The sequence below is a fragment of the Rhinatrema bivittatum genome, chromosome 3 (genome assembly GCF_901001135.1).
Source record: "Rhinatrema bivittatum chromosome 3, aRhiBiv1.1, whole genome shotgun sequence".
Taxonomy (NCBI): Eukaryota; Metazoa; Chordata; class Amphibia; order Gymnophiona; family Rhinatrematidae; genus Rhinatrema; species Rhinatrema bivittatum.
In genome coordinates, this window is record NC_042617.1 from 157158671 (window position 1) to 157174231 (window position 15561).

Sequence of the window (15561 nt, forward strand, 5' to 3'; positions counted from 1 at the left end):
AGGTAAAAATATGGAAAGTATATCTAACCCTCTGTGTGTATATATCTCAATACTAAAACTTAAGCACAGAGGTAAATAACATTTCACCATACATCTTCTCAAAACACGTTTTATTATATAAGTTTCTTAAATTTATACAAAATTGTACAAAACTTTAAAAGGTCAAAGAACCAAATGTATGCTACATATCACAAAGGCAAAATATATCCATAAGATGCACAAACCAATCATTATAACCTTTTTATTCAAAAGTTTCAAAATCACCAATTCACAATCCAACTCACCCATACATCAATCATACCCATTTACACCTTTCATTCAATCATCTAACCTCACTATTCCACAAAATTTATCCCATTACCCCTTAAAAACACACCATTCCCGGGGGCTGATGACGTCAGCGGCTCGAGTGGCAGCCTAGCCTGGAGCTCCTGGCTATGCCGGATAGCATCCAGATAATATCGTAGCCATCCCTCCACCTTTTGACGCGGCTCCAACACCAAGCTCACCCCCGAAGGCTGCTGATGGCGAATCGGGCCCCCAAACCCGACTTTTGCAAGTTTTCCTACCAGAAATCGGCCCGGGAAAATTCTCCTGAAAAAAACAAAATGGCCACCGTGACGGGAGAAGCGATCTCTGAGGCCTCAGCTGCAGCACCGGCACTCCCCGATTCGGAAATCCCTACTCGGGGTGAGTTTAAGGCTTGGTTTGGGGAGCTCAGCCACGATCTCAATTCTTTTAAATCTGAGATCCGTGAAACGGTGGGTGAAATGAAGGAGGAACTGTGTGAAATGGGGAGGAGGCTTTTTGAGTATGAAACCCTCACTGAATCTCAGGCAGATAAAATGAGCTCGCTGCAGAATAGCCATAAGGAAATGGCTAGTGAAATTCAGCAACTCTCCTCCAAACTGGAAGATTTAGAAAACAGGAATAGGAGGGCTAATCTGCGCTTTCGGGGCATTCCTGAGACCTCTGACTTTGCTAACTGTGTGCAAGTTATTACAGAGCTTTGCACTGATTTATTACAGCAAGATGCAAACCAAAATGCTGCAGGCTCTGGAGGGTCTCTAGTGGTCAAGCTGGAACGGGCTCACAGGGTCCAGGGTCAGAGAGCTCCTAATCAACCCAAGGATGTGATCGCTTGCTTCCATGATTTCCCTGTGAAAGAGAAGATCCTGGCCCTGGCGCGCCAGAGGGGGAAGCTGCAGCTGCAGGGACATGATGTGCAAGTCTATGCTGATGTTTCCCCGACTACTATGAAGAAACGCCAGGCTATGAAACCTATTACTGCTGTTTTGATTAAAGAAAACATCCGGTACCGCTGGCTCTTCCCCTTTGGCCTCAGCTTTACTGTGCAAGGTACAACGCACAAGGCACAATCCGTGCATGAAGCGGCGGGCATCTTGAAGGACCTTGGCTATACTGTGACGGATTTGCCGCCATCTTCCTCGCCACGTGCCGACCGCAGGGAGGAACCTCGCTGGCAGCGGATGGGAAAGGGGGGAAAGAGACTGCGACGCACCCCGGATCCAGATATCACGAACAGAGCCCCTACATGATCTGGCTGCTTTGGCTCTGAAGGCTTTGACACTGTTTCTTGTTAAGCCGCACCGGACGTGGAGGGTTTGGTTACTGGTTATATGTTTGATAATATGCTGATGCTGCCGGGTGGGACGGCACCTGGGACGCTGTCTTCACTCACCCCTAGATGATGGGGGACCCAAGAGATGATTGTGGTTCCTTTGGGAGGGGGGGAGGGGGGGGCATGGGGAATAGTGGGGATCTCCTCTCTGGGAGTGCATTGCCTTGTTGTTTACTGCCCGGCTCACTGAGGGCTACGTGCTGCTTGGTACTATGTTTAGTTGTCTCTTGTTTCATGGGGGGACCTCTCCTTCTCTTATCTCTGTCTGCTCTATATACGCTGGGGCACTTGAAATGCACCATCACTTGTCCGGATGGCTACCTTTAAGGTACAGTCCTTTAATGTTAAGGGACTGAATACGCACCGTAAGCGTAAATTACTATATAAAGATCTGCAGCGTGCTGATATTGCGATTGCTTGTCTCCAGGAGACACATTTAAAGCGGCGCTATGAGCATTTAATGAGCTCTGCCCTTTACCCGCATCAGTATTGGGCGGCTAGCTCTAAAGCTGCTAAATATGCAGGTGTGGGGATTCTATTTCACAAGGACTTTGCTTTTGAATTGCTTGACAGTGTTGCTGACCCTTTGGGTAGATATTTATTGCTGGTCCTTAATATTGCTGGGGTCTCGTATACATTGCTTAACGTATATGCCCCCAATGTTCACCAAGCCAAATTTTATGATGCACTGGTGAAGCTGGTCCTCTTGAAAAAAGTGGGTCACTTGATGGTGATGGGAGATTGCAATCTGCCCTTAGACCCTGGTCTTGATTCCTCGGGGGGGCGATGTTCTACTTTGAAAAGAGACCGCAATAGCCTCCTTGCTTTTTTGGACCACTTTCAGCTGGTAGATGTGTGGCGCTTTTTGCATTCCACCCAGAGGGATTATACTTTTTTCTCGAACCCCCATAACCTATACACTAGGATAGACTATGTTTTTGTGGATAGGGGAGTGATCCAAAATGTGCGCAAAGGGGTTATAGAGTCGATCACGTGGTCCGATCATGCTCCGGTGTGGGCTGAGCTGACTTTCCCTAATTATGACAAAGGCCAACGCTTTTGGCGCCTAAACGATAGCTTACTTGACAGTGACTCCTTTGTGGATCAATGTCGGCGGGAACTTACAGATTACAGTTCTCATAACCTTCACCCTGACATCTCGCCCATCACTTACTGGGACTGTTTAAAGGCAGTGCTTAGGGGGACTTTTATAGCTCGGGCCTCTTGGGTTAAAAAGGAGACCCAGCGGGAACGTTCGCTCCTGACTGCCAAATTATTGGACTTAGAACAGCGCCACAAGCAAACCCCCACTGAAGTGCTCCGTTTGGCCTTAGCTGACTACCGATCGCAACTTGGGGCGCTGGATGCGGCCAAAATTGCGCATGAGCTGGAGCAAACGGAACAAGTATACTTTGAAGGGGGCAATAAAGCGGGGAAGTTGCTTGCGCATAAGTTGAGAGCCAAACGCTTACAAAACACTATTACTAAAATTGTAGGTGCTCATGGTGCACCACTTACCTCCAATGATGCGATCCGTGACTGCTTTTTACAATTTTATTCTGCACTGTATTCCCATAACCACTCTATAGAGTTCAGGGACATACAATCCTTTTTACAGGACACTCCCTTATCCCAGTTATCAGAGTCCGCCAGGGATACGCTAGACAAGGATATCTCAGAATCTGAGGTGTTATTTGCCATTAAGCAACTTAAGGCTGGCAAGTCCCCGGGGCTGGATGGGTTTACTGCCCGGTTTTATCAATGCTTTGCCGGTGATTTACTTACCCCACTTACGGCCATGTTTAATGCCTTGCGACACGAGGGGGTTTTGAATCCTAATTCTAATGTGGCGGGTATAACGATCATTGCAAAGCCGGGACGGGACCCTACCAAGTGTGGCTCTTATAGGCCCATCTCATTGCTGAACATAGACCTCAAGCTTCTGGCTAAAATTCTGGCTAACAGGCTTAACGGTTATGTAGCACAACTCATTCACCCGGATCAGGCCGGTTTTATCCCTGGTCGCATGGCGTCCGATAATGTGCGGAAGTTGTTGGATTCCCTCTGGTGGGTTAAGCGCCATCATATCCCCTTTCTTTTTATGGCTATGGATGCGGAAAAGGCCTTTGATTTGGTTCACTGGCCTTTTTTATTTCAAGTCTTGCATACCATGGGTTTTGGGCCTTTTTTCATTACCTGGATTCAGAAATTATATGATAAACCGAGGGCCTGCATTAAGGTAAATGGGGGCTATTCCCCGTTCTTTATTGTTGAGCGGGGCACCCGCCAAGGTTGCCCGCTCTCTCCATTACTATTTGCCCTATTTATAGAACCTTTGGCCCAACGGATCCGGTTGTCAAGGGACGTGATGGGCATTAGTGTGGGGTCATATTCCTCCAAGTTGGCGATGTTTGCTGATGATGTCATTCTGACCCTTGCGGACCCTCAGCAATCGTTGCCAGCCGTGGTAGAGATTATTAAAACCTTCAGTCAAGTGTCTGGCTACTCCATTAATTGGGACAAAACCGAAATCCTTAATATTACGTTACCGGAGGACCAGGCACGGGATCTGAAAGCCCGTTTTGCTTTTAAATGGGCAAAGGAGAAAATTAAATACCTAGGTATATTTATAGGGGCTCATTCTGATGTTTTTAGGCTTAACTATCCACCTCTTCTCGCTAAATTGTACAGGGAAATGGAGGAGTGGAATCGATACCACATTTCGTGGCTGGGACGAATTGCTACTTTTAAAATGAACATCCTGCCCCGGATTGGATACCTTTTCCAGACCATTCCTTGCGTCATACCAACTGCACTGCTTCTCAAGTGGCAACGCAGGATTATGAAATTCCTGTGGCAGGGGAAGCACCCCAGGGTGGCCCAGAAAGTATTGTTTCAACCTCGGGTGCGGGGGGGCCTTGCAGTGCCTAACTTATTACGATATTATGTTGCGGCTCAATTACGAGCTGTTGTTGATTGGCACAGAACCACCGCCCGCAAACCTTGGGCGATTCTGGAGCAGGAACTTATCGGGCCACACCTGCTGACTAATATCCTCTGGCAACCTCCTAGCTCTGGGCCCAGATTGGAAGGCCTACCGGACACGATTCAGTGTACCTTACACCTTTGGTATAAATGGAAGCCTCAGGTGGTGGGGTCCAAGGTGGGGTCGGTCCTTTTTTCCCCCTTTCACTCTGGGTCATTCTTGGGGGGTACAGCTCCGCAGGTCTTTGCAGATTGGTTGGCTAAGGGTCTTTATAATTATAGTCACTTCTGGGAGCACTCCTCGTGGGTGACGTTCTCCACTCTCCAGGCCCGGCATGACTTACCTCAGGGGGATTTCTATCGCTACCTCCAACTAATGAGTTACGCAAGAGCGACCCATATTTCCCGGGATTTACTCCAGCCAATTGGTCTCTTTGAGAATTTCTGCCGAGCGGCTGACAAAGTACAGCACTTAATGTCCAAAATTTATAAGCTGCTCCTTCAGGGTATGGGCACGCGCCCAACATTCCTGTCCGCCTGGGAGGCTGATCTGGGGTCCCCGCAGGGTGACGACTTTTGGGACACTATCTTTACAGTGGGGTGTAAGGGTCTTATCTCAGCCTCCTACTTGGAAAATAGTTTCAAACTCCTCTATCGGTGGCATTATACCCCCGCTAAACTCCATAAAATTTATTCCACGGCCTCGGATCGGTGCTGGAGGGGTTGTGGGGAGCGAGGTTCCTTTTATCATATGTGGTGGGAGTGTGCTGCTGTTTCCCAGTTTTGGCAGGGACTGGCTGTGTGGCTTTCAGACATATTGCATGTTTCTATTACTCTAACCCCCATAGTTGCCCTGCTTAACTCAGACTATCCACAGCTCGACACGGCCTTACAGCGTTTTGTTAGATTGGTGGTCACCTCTGCTCGATGTGAGATAGCTTTACACTGGAAGTCTCAGGGTGTACCTACATTATTGCAGGTTCAGTCACGGGTGGCAAAGGTTTGTACCCTTAGTAAGATTACGGCGCACCGTCGGAAACAAATAGGGGCCTTTCAGCGTACCTGGTCTTTATACCTAACATGGCAACAACAACAGAAGAAGATATGATTTCCTTTTATGTCTGATTTTCTCTTATGCTATTTGTTCATACTACCTTTGCAGGAGCTCCCAGGGATGGTAGGGGAGAAGGGTGGGGGGTGAGGGGAACAGAAGGGGGGGATATGTTTACACAATAACTGAGAAAAGCAGAGAATCTGTTGTAAGTCTTTATTGCATCTATTCTACTGTCAATTTTGTTATTGTACATGCTTCACAGATGCTGTATGGTTTTGTATTGTCGGTATTATCTTTCTCTAATAAACCTTAAATTTCAAAAAAAAAAACACACCATTCCCAATAGTTTCTCAAATTCCCAACAAGGTCCCTTGTTTCACCTGTAAGAGCTTCTTCAGGGAATATTATCAATAAGGTAAGGAAGGTGGTCTTCAATATTCCTGAAAACAGTAAGTATGATGAGGTATCTAATGGAGGGGAGGGTCAAGGATCCTCATCAAAAGAATGACAATACAGTGATTAACAGGGCGGCAGATAAAGGTGGGGCCGTTGTCCTATTAGATAAAGAGCAATATGAAAAGGAAGCTTATCCCCAGTTGAATGATACTCGATATTATCAAAGAATATGTGAGGACCCAGGCAATGATTTACAGATACAAATTAACGCCTGGACTTTAAAAGCCCTGCGCGCATAAAATCTGGGCTTTACGCACGTGACCGAGCCTTACGTGCGCCGAGTAAATTTTCGAAAGGGTCCAGACCTGCGTGTACAGCCCGGTACATGTACAAGTGCTGGGCTTCTTCGAAGGGGCGGGCCAGGGGGTGTGTTCTAGGTGGGGTGGGAGGGTGGGCCGGGACAGTGCCACTGATCACTGTCCTGAAGACCCGGCTGCTGGTGGGAGCTGAAGTAAGTCCTGAAACAAAAAACATTTTTTTAAAAGCTAGGTAGGGTTTAGGGGGTGAGGAGGAGAGGAGGAGAGGAGAGGGGAAGGGGAAGGGAGGTTAGGTAGGGAAGTTCTCTCCCAGTCTGCTCCTTAATTGGAGCAGACTGGGAGGGAACTTGGAAAGGCTGGATTGCGATGCCGCACGGAAACTGCAAAAGTCCCCCTCCTTGTACGCGCCACCCGCACATTTGTGTGTGGATTATATAATCTGGCGGGCATGTGCATGGCCCATGGATTTTAAAATCTGCCGGGCATGTGCACGGCCCATGGATTTTATAACATGTGCGCGCGCTGGCAGATGTTATAAATCAATCACCCCTAGGGAATTTAGATACTTGGGTTCATCATCTCTTTTGGCTCCTTATATATATTTCATACCTAAAATTCGTAAGTCAATGGTATGTCCTCCGGGAAGACAGATTGTGTCTATCATTGGGTCCTTGTTTGAACCGCTAGCCAAATTTATTGATTATTTGTTATAACCATTAGTTAGAAAAATTAGATCGTATGTGTGGGATTCCACACATTTTATTAACCAATTAAATTTTATTCCTCGAATGGAACCTTCTTGGATATTGGTCTCATCTGATCTTACTTCGCTCTATACAAATATCCCCCAACAGAAGGCACTGGACATAATATATCAGTTCTTATTTCTCTTGGAATTGCCATTGCAGAGAAGGTCGATTATCATGCAGATGGCAGAGATAGTCATTACAAATTTCTACTTCATGTTCCAGGGAATCTTTTACAAACAGATTAAGGGAATCCCTATGGGTTCCCCGCTTGCCCCATCAGTGGCGTGTCTATATGTGGCAACATTTGAGGATCGAAATATATATCTGTCACCACTATTTAAATTCATTCCTTTTTGGAAAAGATATATTGATGATTTTTTCTGGTTATGTCAGGGAGTCTGAGCAGTTGATGATTTTTAAGGATTGGATGAATTCTGTTGTTCCAAATTTGGAATTTACGGTTCAGTATAGCAAGAGTCAATCACTTTTTGTGGATATTATGATTTATAAGGAATGGAATAATATATTTACCTCTATATATGTAAAACCCATTGATAGGAATTCTATACTAAATTTTGAAAGTTTTCATCCCTGTAAATTAAAAGAGAGTATTCTGGTTGGATAATTTTTGAGATATCGATGGATCTGTGCTAATTCGGGTGATTATAAGAGCAAGGCTAAATATCTTATGCAGAAATTTATTTCTCGGGGATATCCCAGTAAGTGTGTAAAGCGAACATACAAGAGGGGGTTGTTTGTGAATAGAGAATTTGTTGATACTTACTGACCATTCTCAGATCAATCGAATAGTGTGTAGTATCCCTTATTCATCTAGGGCATTTAATATTAAACAGATTGTTTTGAAATATTGGCCTGTTTTTGAACTCTCTTCCAGGATTTTCTGAAAACCCCATATTTGCCATAAAGAAAGGCAAAAATTTAAGGAGTTTATTGATGCGGATGGACAGTATGGGAGATATGACGGATAGAGAGATGGTTCAATTTAAATGCTGTAGTTGCTCAGTATGTAATAACATTCTGATGATACATAAACTTATTCATTCACAAGTGAAATACCCGTTTGTTATCAATGAGCATTATACGTATCATTCAGCTGGAGTAGTATATGCGATCTTATGTCCATGCAATTTAATATATATTGGGCACATTAAATGGGAGATTAGATTAAAGATTGAGCATAAGAGCTGTTTGAGAACAGGAAAGGAGGGAGCAACCCTTGTTGAACATTGGAAGGCTCATGCCCATCAGATCGAAGATATCAGGTTTTTTGTGGTTCAACAGATACAGGGTAATCATGCGGATGATATTGTGCAGATGGAACAGAAATTCATTTTTGGTGGAACACGTTGTTCCCATATAGGTTGAATAGGGAGATTGGGTGGAAGGCATATTATTGAGGTTGTATACTGCTCTGACTTAGTAGCATTATATTATGTGTGATAGTGGGGTTGAATAAGGATTGATTCTATGTTTTGTCATTGGGTAAATGAGTATTGGGGGTGGAGCAGTGTTAGTTGAATGGTTGAATTGAGCTATTTAAGGATGGCTGTGCCGATTCAGTGGAATTATATGGTGTGTGGTATTAGTTTGAACAGGGATTGAAAGAATGCTTGGTGATTGGTTGAATATGTATCAGAGTGGGGAGGGGGGTGGAGTAGTGTGTGTTGATTGGTCAACTTGGATTATTTAAAGATGGCTGTGGAAGGGAATTTCTGTATGGACGGCGGCATCTTTGTTCAATGGCGTGTGAGTGTTGAAGGATTACCAAATGGTCTTAATTGGAATTGATGATCACACTGGAGCTATAAGGTAGCTATGTTATGAAGTGTAGTTGGATGGATTCATAAGGCTGTGTTGAAATTGTGAGTATGTATGTATTTATATTCGTTCATAGGTGCACTGCAGTTATTGAAGCCGGGCACTTCTAAAGGCTGTGGCATGGGTTTACATTGATTGGAGGACTTAATTCAATAGCCTCTAGATTTTAATAGTTGCTTGAATAAGTACTTCTTTTAATACAGATTAGATTAAATGCTATTTTCTATTGTATTGCTGAAAGGATAATTATGAATGTTTCTGTATTAATTTTAGATTCACTGAAAGTAGGAGTGCTTTGAAATAATCTGAATGGATGCCATAAAGGATTGCTGTATGATGCCTGAGGATTAATAGCCCAAACGGGAGGAATACGTTATTGTCCAGTGTTTAAGAGCAAGCATCATTGGATTTTGAGTCATGTTGAAATGAGGAACATCTACGAACTGGGACTTTACCTTAGTAATAATATTCCCTGAAGAAGCCCTTACATGTGAAACAAGGGACCTTGTTGGGAAATTGGGAAACTATTGGGAATGGTGTTTGGTTTTTTTTTAGAGGTAATGGGATAAATTTTGTGGAATACTGAGATTGGATGATTGAATGAAAGGTGTAAATGGGTATGATTGATGTAGTGGTGAGATGGATTGTGAATTGATTTTGAAACTTTTGAATAAAAAGGTTATAACAATTGGTTTGTGCACCTTATGGATATATTTTGCCTTTGTGATATGTAGCATATATTTGGTTCTTTGACCTTTTAAAGTTGTGTACAATTTTGTATAAATTTAAGAATCTTTTCAGAATCTTATAAGAACAGAGTAAACACAGATAGGAAGAGAAAGAAGCCAACAGGAGATGTTAAAAGGAAGAACCAGACTGCAGAGATACACAGATAACTGGAGAAGATGTCATGGGCAAGATTCAGAGGCCTTACAACTCAGAAGAGCTCCTGCATTCAGTAAGTTTAGATTCAAAAGTAATTTACTATTATAAAAAAAATATTGCTCTTTTTTGCATATTTTCCCTAAAAGATTTCAAAAGAGAAACTGTGGGTATTTGAGTAATAAGTATTCCTAAATTGTGATAGAGAAAGTTGTCAAAGTGATTGTTGCAGTGAATTGCTGATGGAACATTTAACCTATAAACGTCTCTAAATAAAGTATTTATTTAAAACAAACAGGCTGGTTCCTTTAAATTAATTTGCTACCACCTGGTGGTTGGAGACATGTATTGCATTTAACTTACGTTAACTCATACAAGGAATTGCGGTTAGGGTAATAACCTTTTTTTATACTTCATAAAATATCTGCCTTTCTCTTGTAACAAGGGCACCAACAATAGTGGCAGAAGCATCACAAGGCACGTAAAAAGGAGCAATCAAAGGCAAAGAAAATGTGCCAAAAATATACAGAAATAGTCTCAATTGTAATAGGTGCCACTGTCCTGATTAAAAAGACCTTCCAAGTGCATCTAGATATGCTGGCTGTTGAAATAACACTTTATGAACCTCAGAAGAAAGCTATCTTTGGCACAATGCAAATATTAAGAAGGGACATTAGCTTATGAGTGAAGTTAGTTCTTGTTGATGTATATGCAAAATCAACCCGTTTGGAGACATAACCTCATAGGAGCAAAGGGTTCCAACAATGGTGGCACAAACTCCACAAGGCATCTAAAGAGCAACAAAGTAGTAGCAACAGTGGCATGAACTACTCAAAGCAGAGCGAGAGGGGTGAAACATCAGCAAACAGTGGCACGAACACCATGAAGCTTGGTGTGCAGAGTATGGTAAACAGCACAGTGGCACCAAAACCGCATGGGGCAAAGAGCACCAAAGGGAGTAGGACTCTCTCTATGATAATAGAAAGATCCACTACAGGATGACCAGAGGTTTACACTAAATACAGGGGTGGATTGTGATAAAAAATTGTCCAGAGGCACCTGGAGAGTCGAAAGAGGGGAGGTCAGAGGCATTTCTCCTTCCTCCCCTCCTCCCCCCCCCCCCCCCCCCCCCCCCCCAGTATTTTTGTCTCATAAGAACATAAGAAATTGCCATACTGGGCCAGGCCAAGGGTCCATCAAGCCTAGCATCCTGTTTCCAACAGAGGCCAAACCAGGCCACAAGAACCTGGCAAGTACCCAAACACCAAGAAGATCCCATGCTACTGATGCCAGTAATAGCAGAGGCCATTAACTTGATTAATAGCAGGTAATGGACCTCTCCTCCAAGAACTTATCCAAAACGTTTTTAAACCCAGCTACACTAACTGCACTAACCACATCCTCTGGCAACAAATTACAGAGCTTAACTGTGCATTGAGTGAAAAATAATTTTCTCCAATTAGTCTTAAATTTGCTACATGCTAACTTCATGGAGTGCCCCCTAATCCTTCTATTATCCGAAAGCATATATAACCGATTCAGATTTACTCATTCTAGACCTCTCATGATTTTAAACACCTCTATCATATCCCCCCTCAGCCATCTCTTCTCCAAGATGAACAGCCCTAACCTCTTCAGCCTTTCCTCATAGGGGAGCTGTTCCATCCCCTTTATCATTTTGGTTGCCCTTCTCTGTACCTTTTCCATTGCAACTATATCTTTTTTGAGATGCAGCGACCAGAATTATGCACAGTATTCAAGGTGCGGTCTCACCATGGCATTATGACATTTTCCATTTTATTAACCATTCCCTTCCTAATAATTCCTAACATTCTATTTGCTTTTTTGACTGCCGCAGCACACTGAGCCGACGATTTCAAAGTATTATCCACTATGATGCCTAGATCTTTTTCCTGGGTGGTAGCTCCTAGTATAGAACCTAACATCGTGTAACTACAGCAAGAGTTACTTTTCCCTGTATGCAACACCTTGCACATGTCCACATTAAATTTCATCTGCCATTTGGATGCCCAATCTTCCAGTCTCGCAAGGTCCTCCTATAATGTATCACAACCCACTTGTAATTTAACTACTCTGAATAATTTTGTATCATCCACAAATTTGATTACCTCACTCGTCGTATTCCTTTCCAGATCATTTATAAATATATTGAAAAGCACCGATCCAAGTACAGATCCTTGAGGCACTCCACTATTTACCCTTTTCCACTGAGAAAATTGACCATTTAATCCTACTCTGTTTTCTGTCTTTTAACCAGTTTGTAATCCACAAAAGGACATTGCCTCCTATCTCCCTCCTCCTTTTCATCGTAATATTCACATTGATGTTGGTTGGGAAAGATACAGACACTTTAAGGGATGTGAAGTCTTCAGCAGTCTCCCTGGCTGCAAGCACTGATAGCCAGTTGTTGATTTTTTTCTTAGCTAGACAGCTGGCAGAGAGGTTGTCACCACAGATGGGGCATCCTAATGAAGGTAGCTGTTGTAGTGAAGTTGTGCTGTGACAGTGGTAGTGATGAACCTAGAAGTTCCTTGCCACCGAGTTCAGCATTTTGTGTCAGCTGCTGAATAAAAGAGGTGGATGGGGCAGTTGGCAGAGCCATCTTGTGATACCCACTAGAAGAGCACTGAACAAATATTTTTAAATCTTGCACTCCAGCAATGCTAAGCTAATGATGCACCATGGGATGGCTCTACCAGCCACCCTAGCCCTCCCTCTTCTTTTCTTCAACAGTCAGCACTGTGGATTGGGCTCCACTGAATTACCTGCCTCCCACACCTCAGCCACATGGGTAACTGGCACCGCTCGCTGGGGGGATGTCCAATTCCCTGATAAGCCAATTCGTCCCTATCTAAATAATACGTGCAAGTATTATAACTTCGCTCCCAAACAGACCTCCTAAACTAGGGACGTGTTTTGAAAGTGCATGTTAGGACTTTATGAGATTAGGATTTCATGTTATAAAACTTGAACATGCCTGGTGAAGCTTCAAGGACATTCTGATTGCTGGTGCAACAACTGTATGCAAAAGATCCATGTCTGCAAACACCCATTCGTCTCTTGGAGTTATTCGAAAATCTCCTTTGAATAGAGCATGGAGCCCATAGAGAAAAGAATCCAAGCTGTAAAATAAAATAAAGTAGTTAAATCTTATGTGCAAACATATAAAATTAACTTCCTTAATTTTAAACTGTAAAGTATTCTGCATTCTCTTTAGAGGATTTGATGCAATGATAATTAGATAAATGTGATTATATGCTGTTTTACTTTACCTGAATATTGTATAAGGATTCCTTACTAATCAATGTGCCCCTTTTAAACAGAGCCCATGGTTTCCTGCGGCAGATGTCACAAAGTTCTGCAGCAACTACGTGGCAAATTTGCATAATGTTGCATAAAGATTCATACCTCTGACTATGCAAAAAAAAACTCCATTTTCAATTGAAAACCATTTGCATTGTTTGTTTTTAAACAATATCTAAGCTACATACAAATAAATAATGTGTCAAGTACAAAAATCAATTTATCGTTAAGACATACAAGTTAAATATTTTTATGTTTAAATATCTTTATTGAGTTTCACAAAATACAAACATTACCAAGTAGGCAGAACAAATAAACAGCTACTAGCAAAGTAACAGTAAGCGTTTAACAAAGGCAATGCAATCCCTTAATCCCACTGGTCCCCCCACAATATGGGGCAGAGAGAGCAGAAACAAAAAACATGAAGATCAGGCTGGTGGAACCTTCACAGCCTCTCTTACTGCAAAAATAGCCCCACCCCCTAAGGCCAAAACAAGGGAACAGAACCTAAAACAGGAGAATTAATGAGCAGCAGGCAATGACAGATCATTAAGTATTAAACGGCGTGCTCTATGAGGCAGAGACTGAATATAGGCAGCCCAGGTGGGAAGAAAGGGTCGAGATTTACGGGCGATGTCTATACGCTCTGCCACCTTCTCAGTCAGACACAAAAGGTGAACTTGATTTTTCCAGTATATCAAATTATGGGAATCCGGTCCCACCCAAGATTGAAGGATGGATTTCTTGGCTACTAATAGAGCCTTCCGAATTCACAGCTGCTTATATTTCTGTCCTAATGCTACTTCACGGAAATGGTCAAATAGAAAAGTGGGAGTCTGAAAAAGCATCTGTATCCCAGTCACTCGAAAAATGTAAGTGACAACTGCATGCCAAAAAGCCTGAACCCTAGGGCAACCCCAAAACTTATGACCCAGTGTGCCCGGTGATAAATGGCATTTCTCACAAATAGGCGAGGGGGTGAGATTAAGACGGTAAGCTCATACTTGAGAATAATAATAACGTGTGAGGAATTTGTACTGGGTTTCCCTAAGGTCTTGGCCATAGACAATTATTGGAATGTGCTTGAAACAGCGAGCGTATTGCGCTATGGTCATGTCCAAAGGAAGTTCACCTTGCCACTGCGATAAAAACCTCTCAAAATTCAAAGGGGGTTTCAGATGTAGGAGAAGCTTATAATAATAAGAAACAGATTTAGGACTCGGCCGGAAAGCGAAATCAGAAAGGTCTGCCATAGTGTGAGGGTCCGTTGAGTCGTGCGGAAAAGGCGGATAAAATTAACCTTTCTGAGCTGTGATAGATCTGAGGTTAATATGACACCAAGATAGGAAAAGGACTCAGAGACCCATTTCATCGGAAAGTCGCCAATCCACGTCTGTCGGATGGCAGGGTCAACCAGCAGGGCTTCACATTTATCCAGGTTAAGTTTAAATTCGCCACACGGCCATATTCTGCTACTTCTGATAAAAGAGCTGGTATGGGCCGCTGTGGGTCAGAAACATATAGCAAAATATTGTCTGCAAAAACGGACAATTTAAAAGAAATGTCCATGAGCGCATCAATATGGATACCCATGATAGCTTGGTTGGTCTGAAGCCGACCAAAAAAAAGGCTCCAATGCTAAAATGAAGTCAAGGGCGATAATGGGCAACCCTGGCGGGTGCCGCTCCTTAACACTAACACTACTCCTCAGACTTGCACCCATTAACATATACAAAGGCTTGGGGTTTCTGACAGAGGACTCGAACTGACAGAAAAAAAAAAACCCGGAGATAACAAAAGCGTTGAGCACTCGAAACATGAAATTCCATTCTAAGCAGTCAAATGCTTTTTCCGCATCCAAGCTTAAAAGCAATGAGGGCAGACCTTTATTTTGACTATTGGCCATGGAAACAAACATTTTCAGAATTTGGTAACCATATTGCGTTTCGGGACAAAACCAATTTGCTCGGCCCCCACCAAATCAGATTAAATTTGCCTAGGCGAGTGGCCATGATCTTTGCAAGGAGTTTGATGTTGAAATTGATAAGAGAGATGGGTCAGTAGGAAGCTGGGATAGTAGGGTCACGACCCTCTTTAGGTATAACAGTATTCATAGCCGAACTGGGAGAGAGAGAGAGAGAGAGAATGCCCCCTGGTCTATTAAGGCATGCAGAATCTCACCCAATAGGACCTACCAAGACTAGGGCCAATAGCTTATAAAATTCAGCGGGAAACCCATTGGGCCCTGGGGCTTTCAGCAGTTTGTCATAGGAGACCCGGAGCCTCAATGGATACTGCAGGGTAAATCAGATCTGACGGGGTGCTAGAGTACAACACAGGGGTGCAAAGGTGCATCATCTGGCCGAGTTTGCT

The 15561-nt window shown here is 43.3% G+C and overlaps 1 protein-coding gene across 1 annotated transcript in view; it reads right to left on the bottom strand.

Annotated features, from left to right (window-relative positions):
- The window catches only part of PCNX2 (pecanex 2), a 236970-nt gene that overhangs the window by 37640 nt on the left and 183769 nt on the right, over positions 1–15561 (bottom strand). The window contains exon 29 of the mRNA XM_029593868.1: positions 12863–13007. Within this exon, the coding sequence (XP_029449728.1) occupies positions 12863–13007 (145 nt within the window). The remainder of the gene's footprint in view (positions 1–12862; positions 13008–15561) is intronic.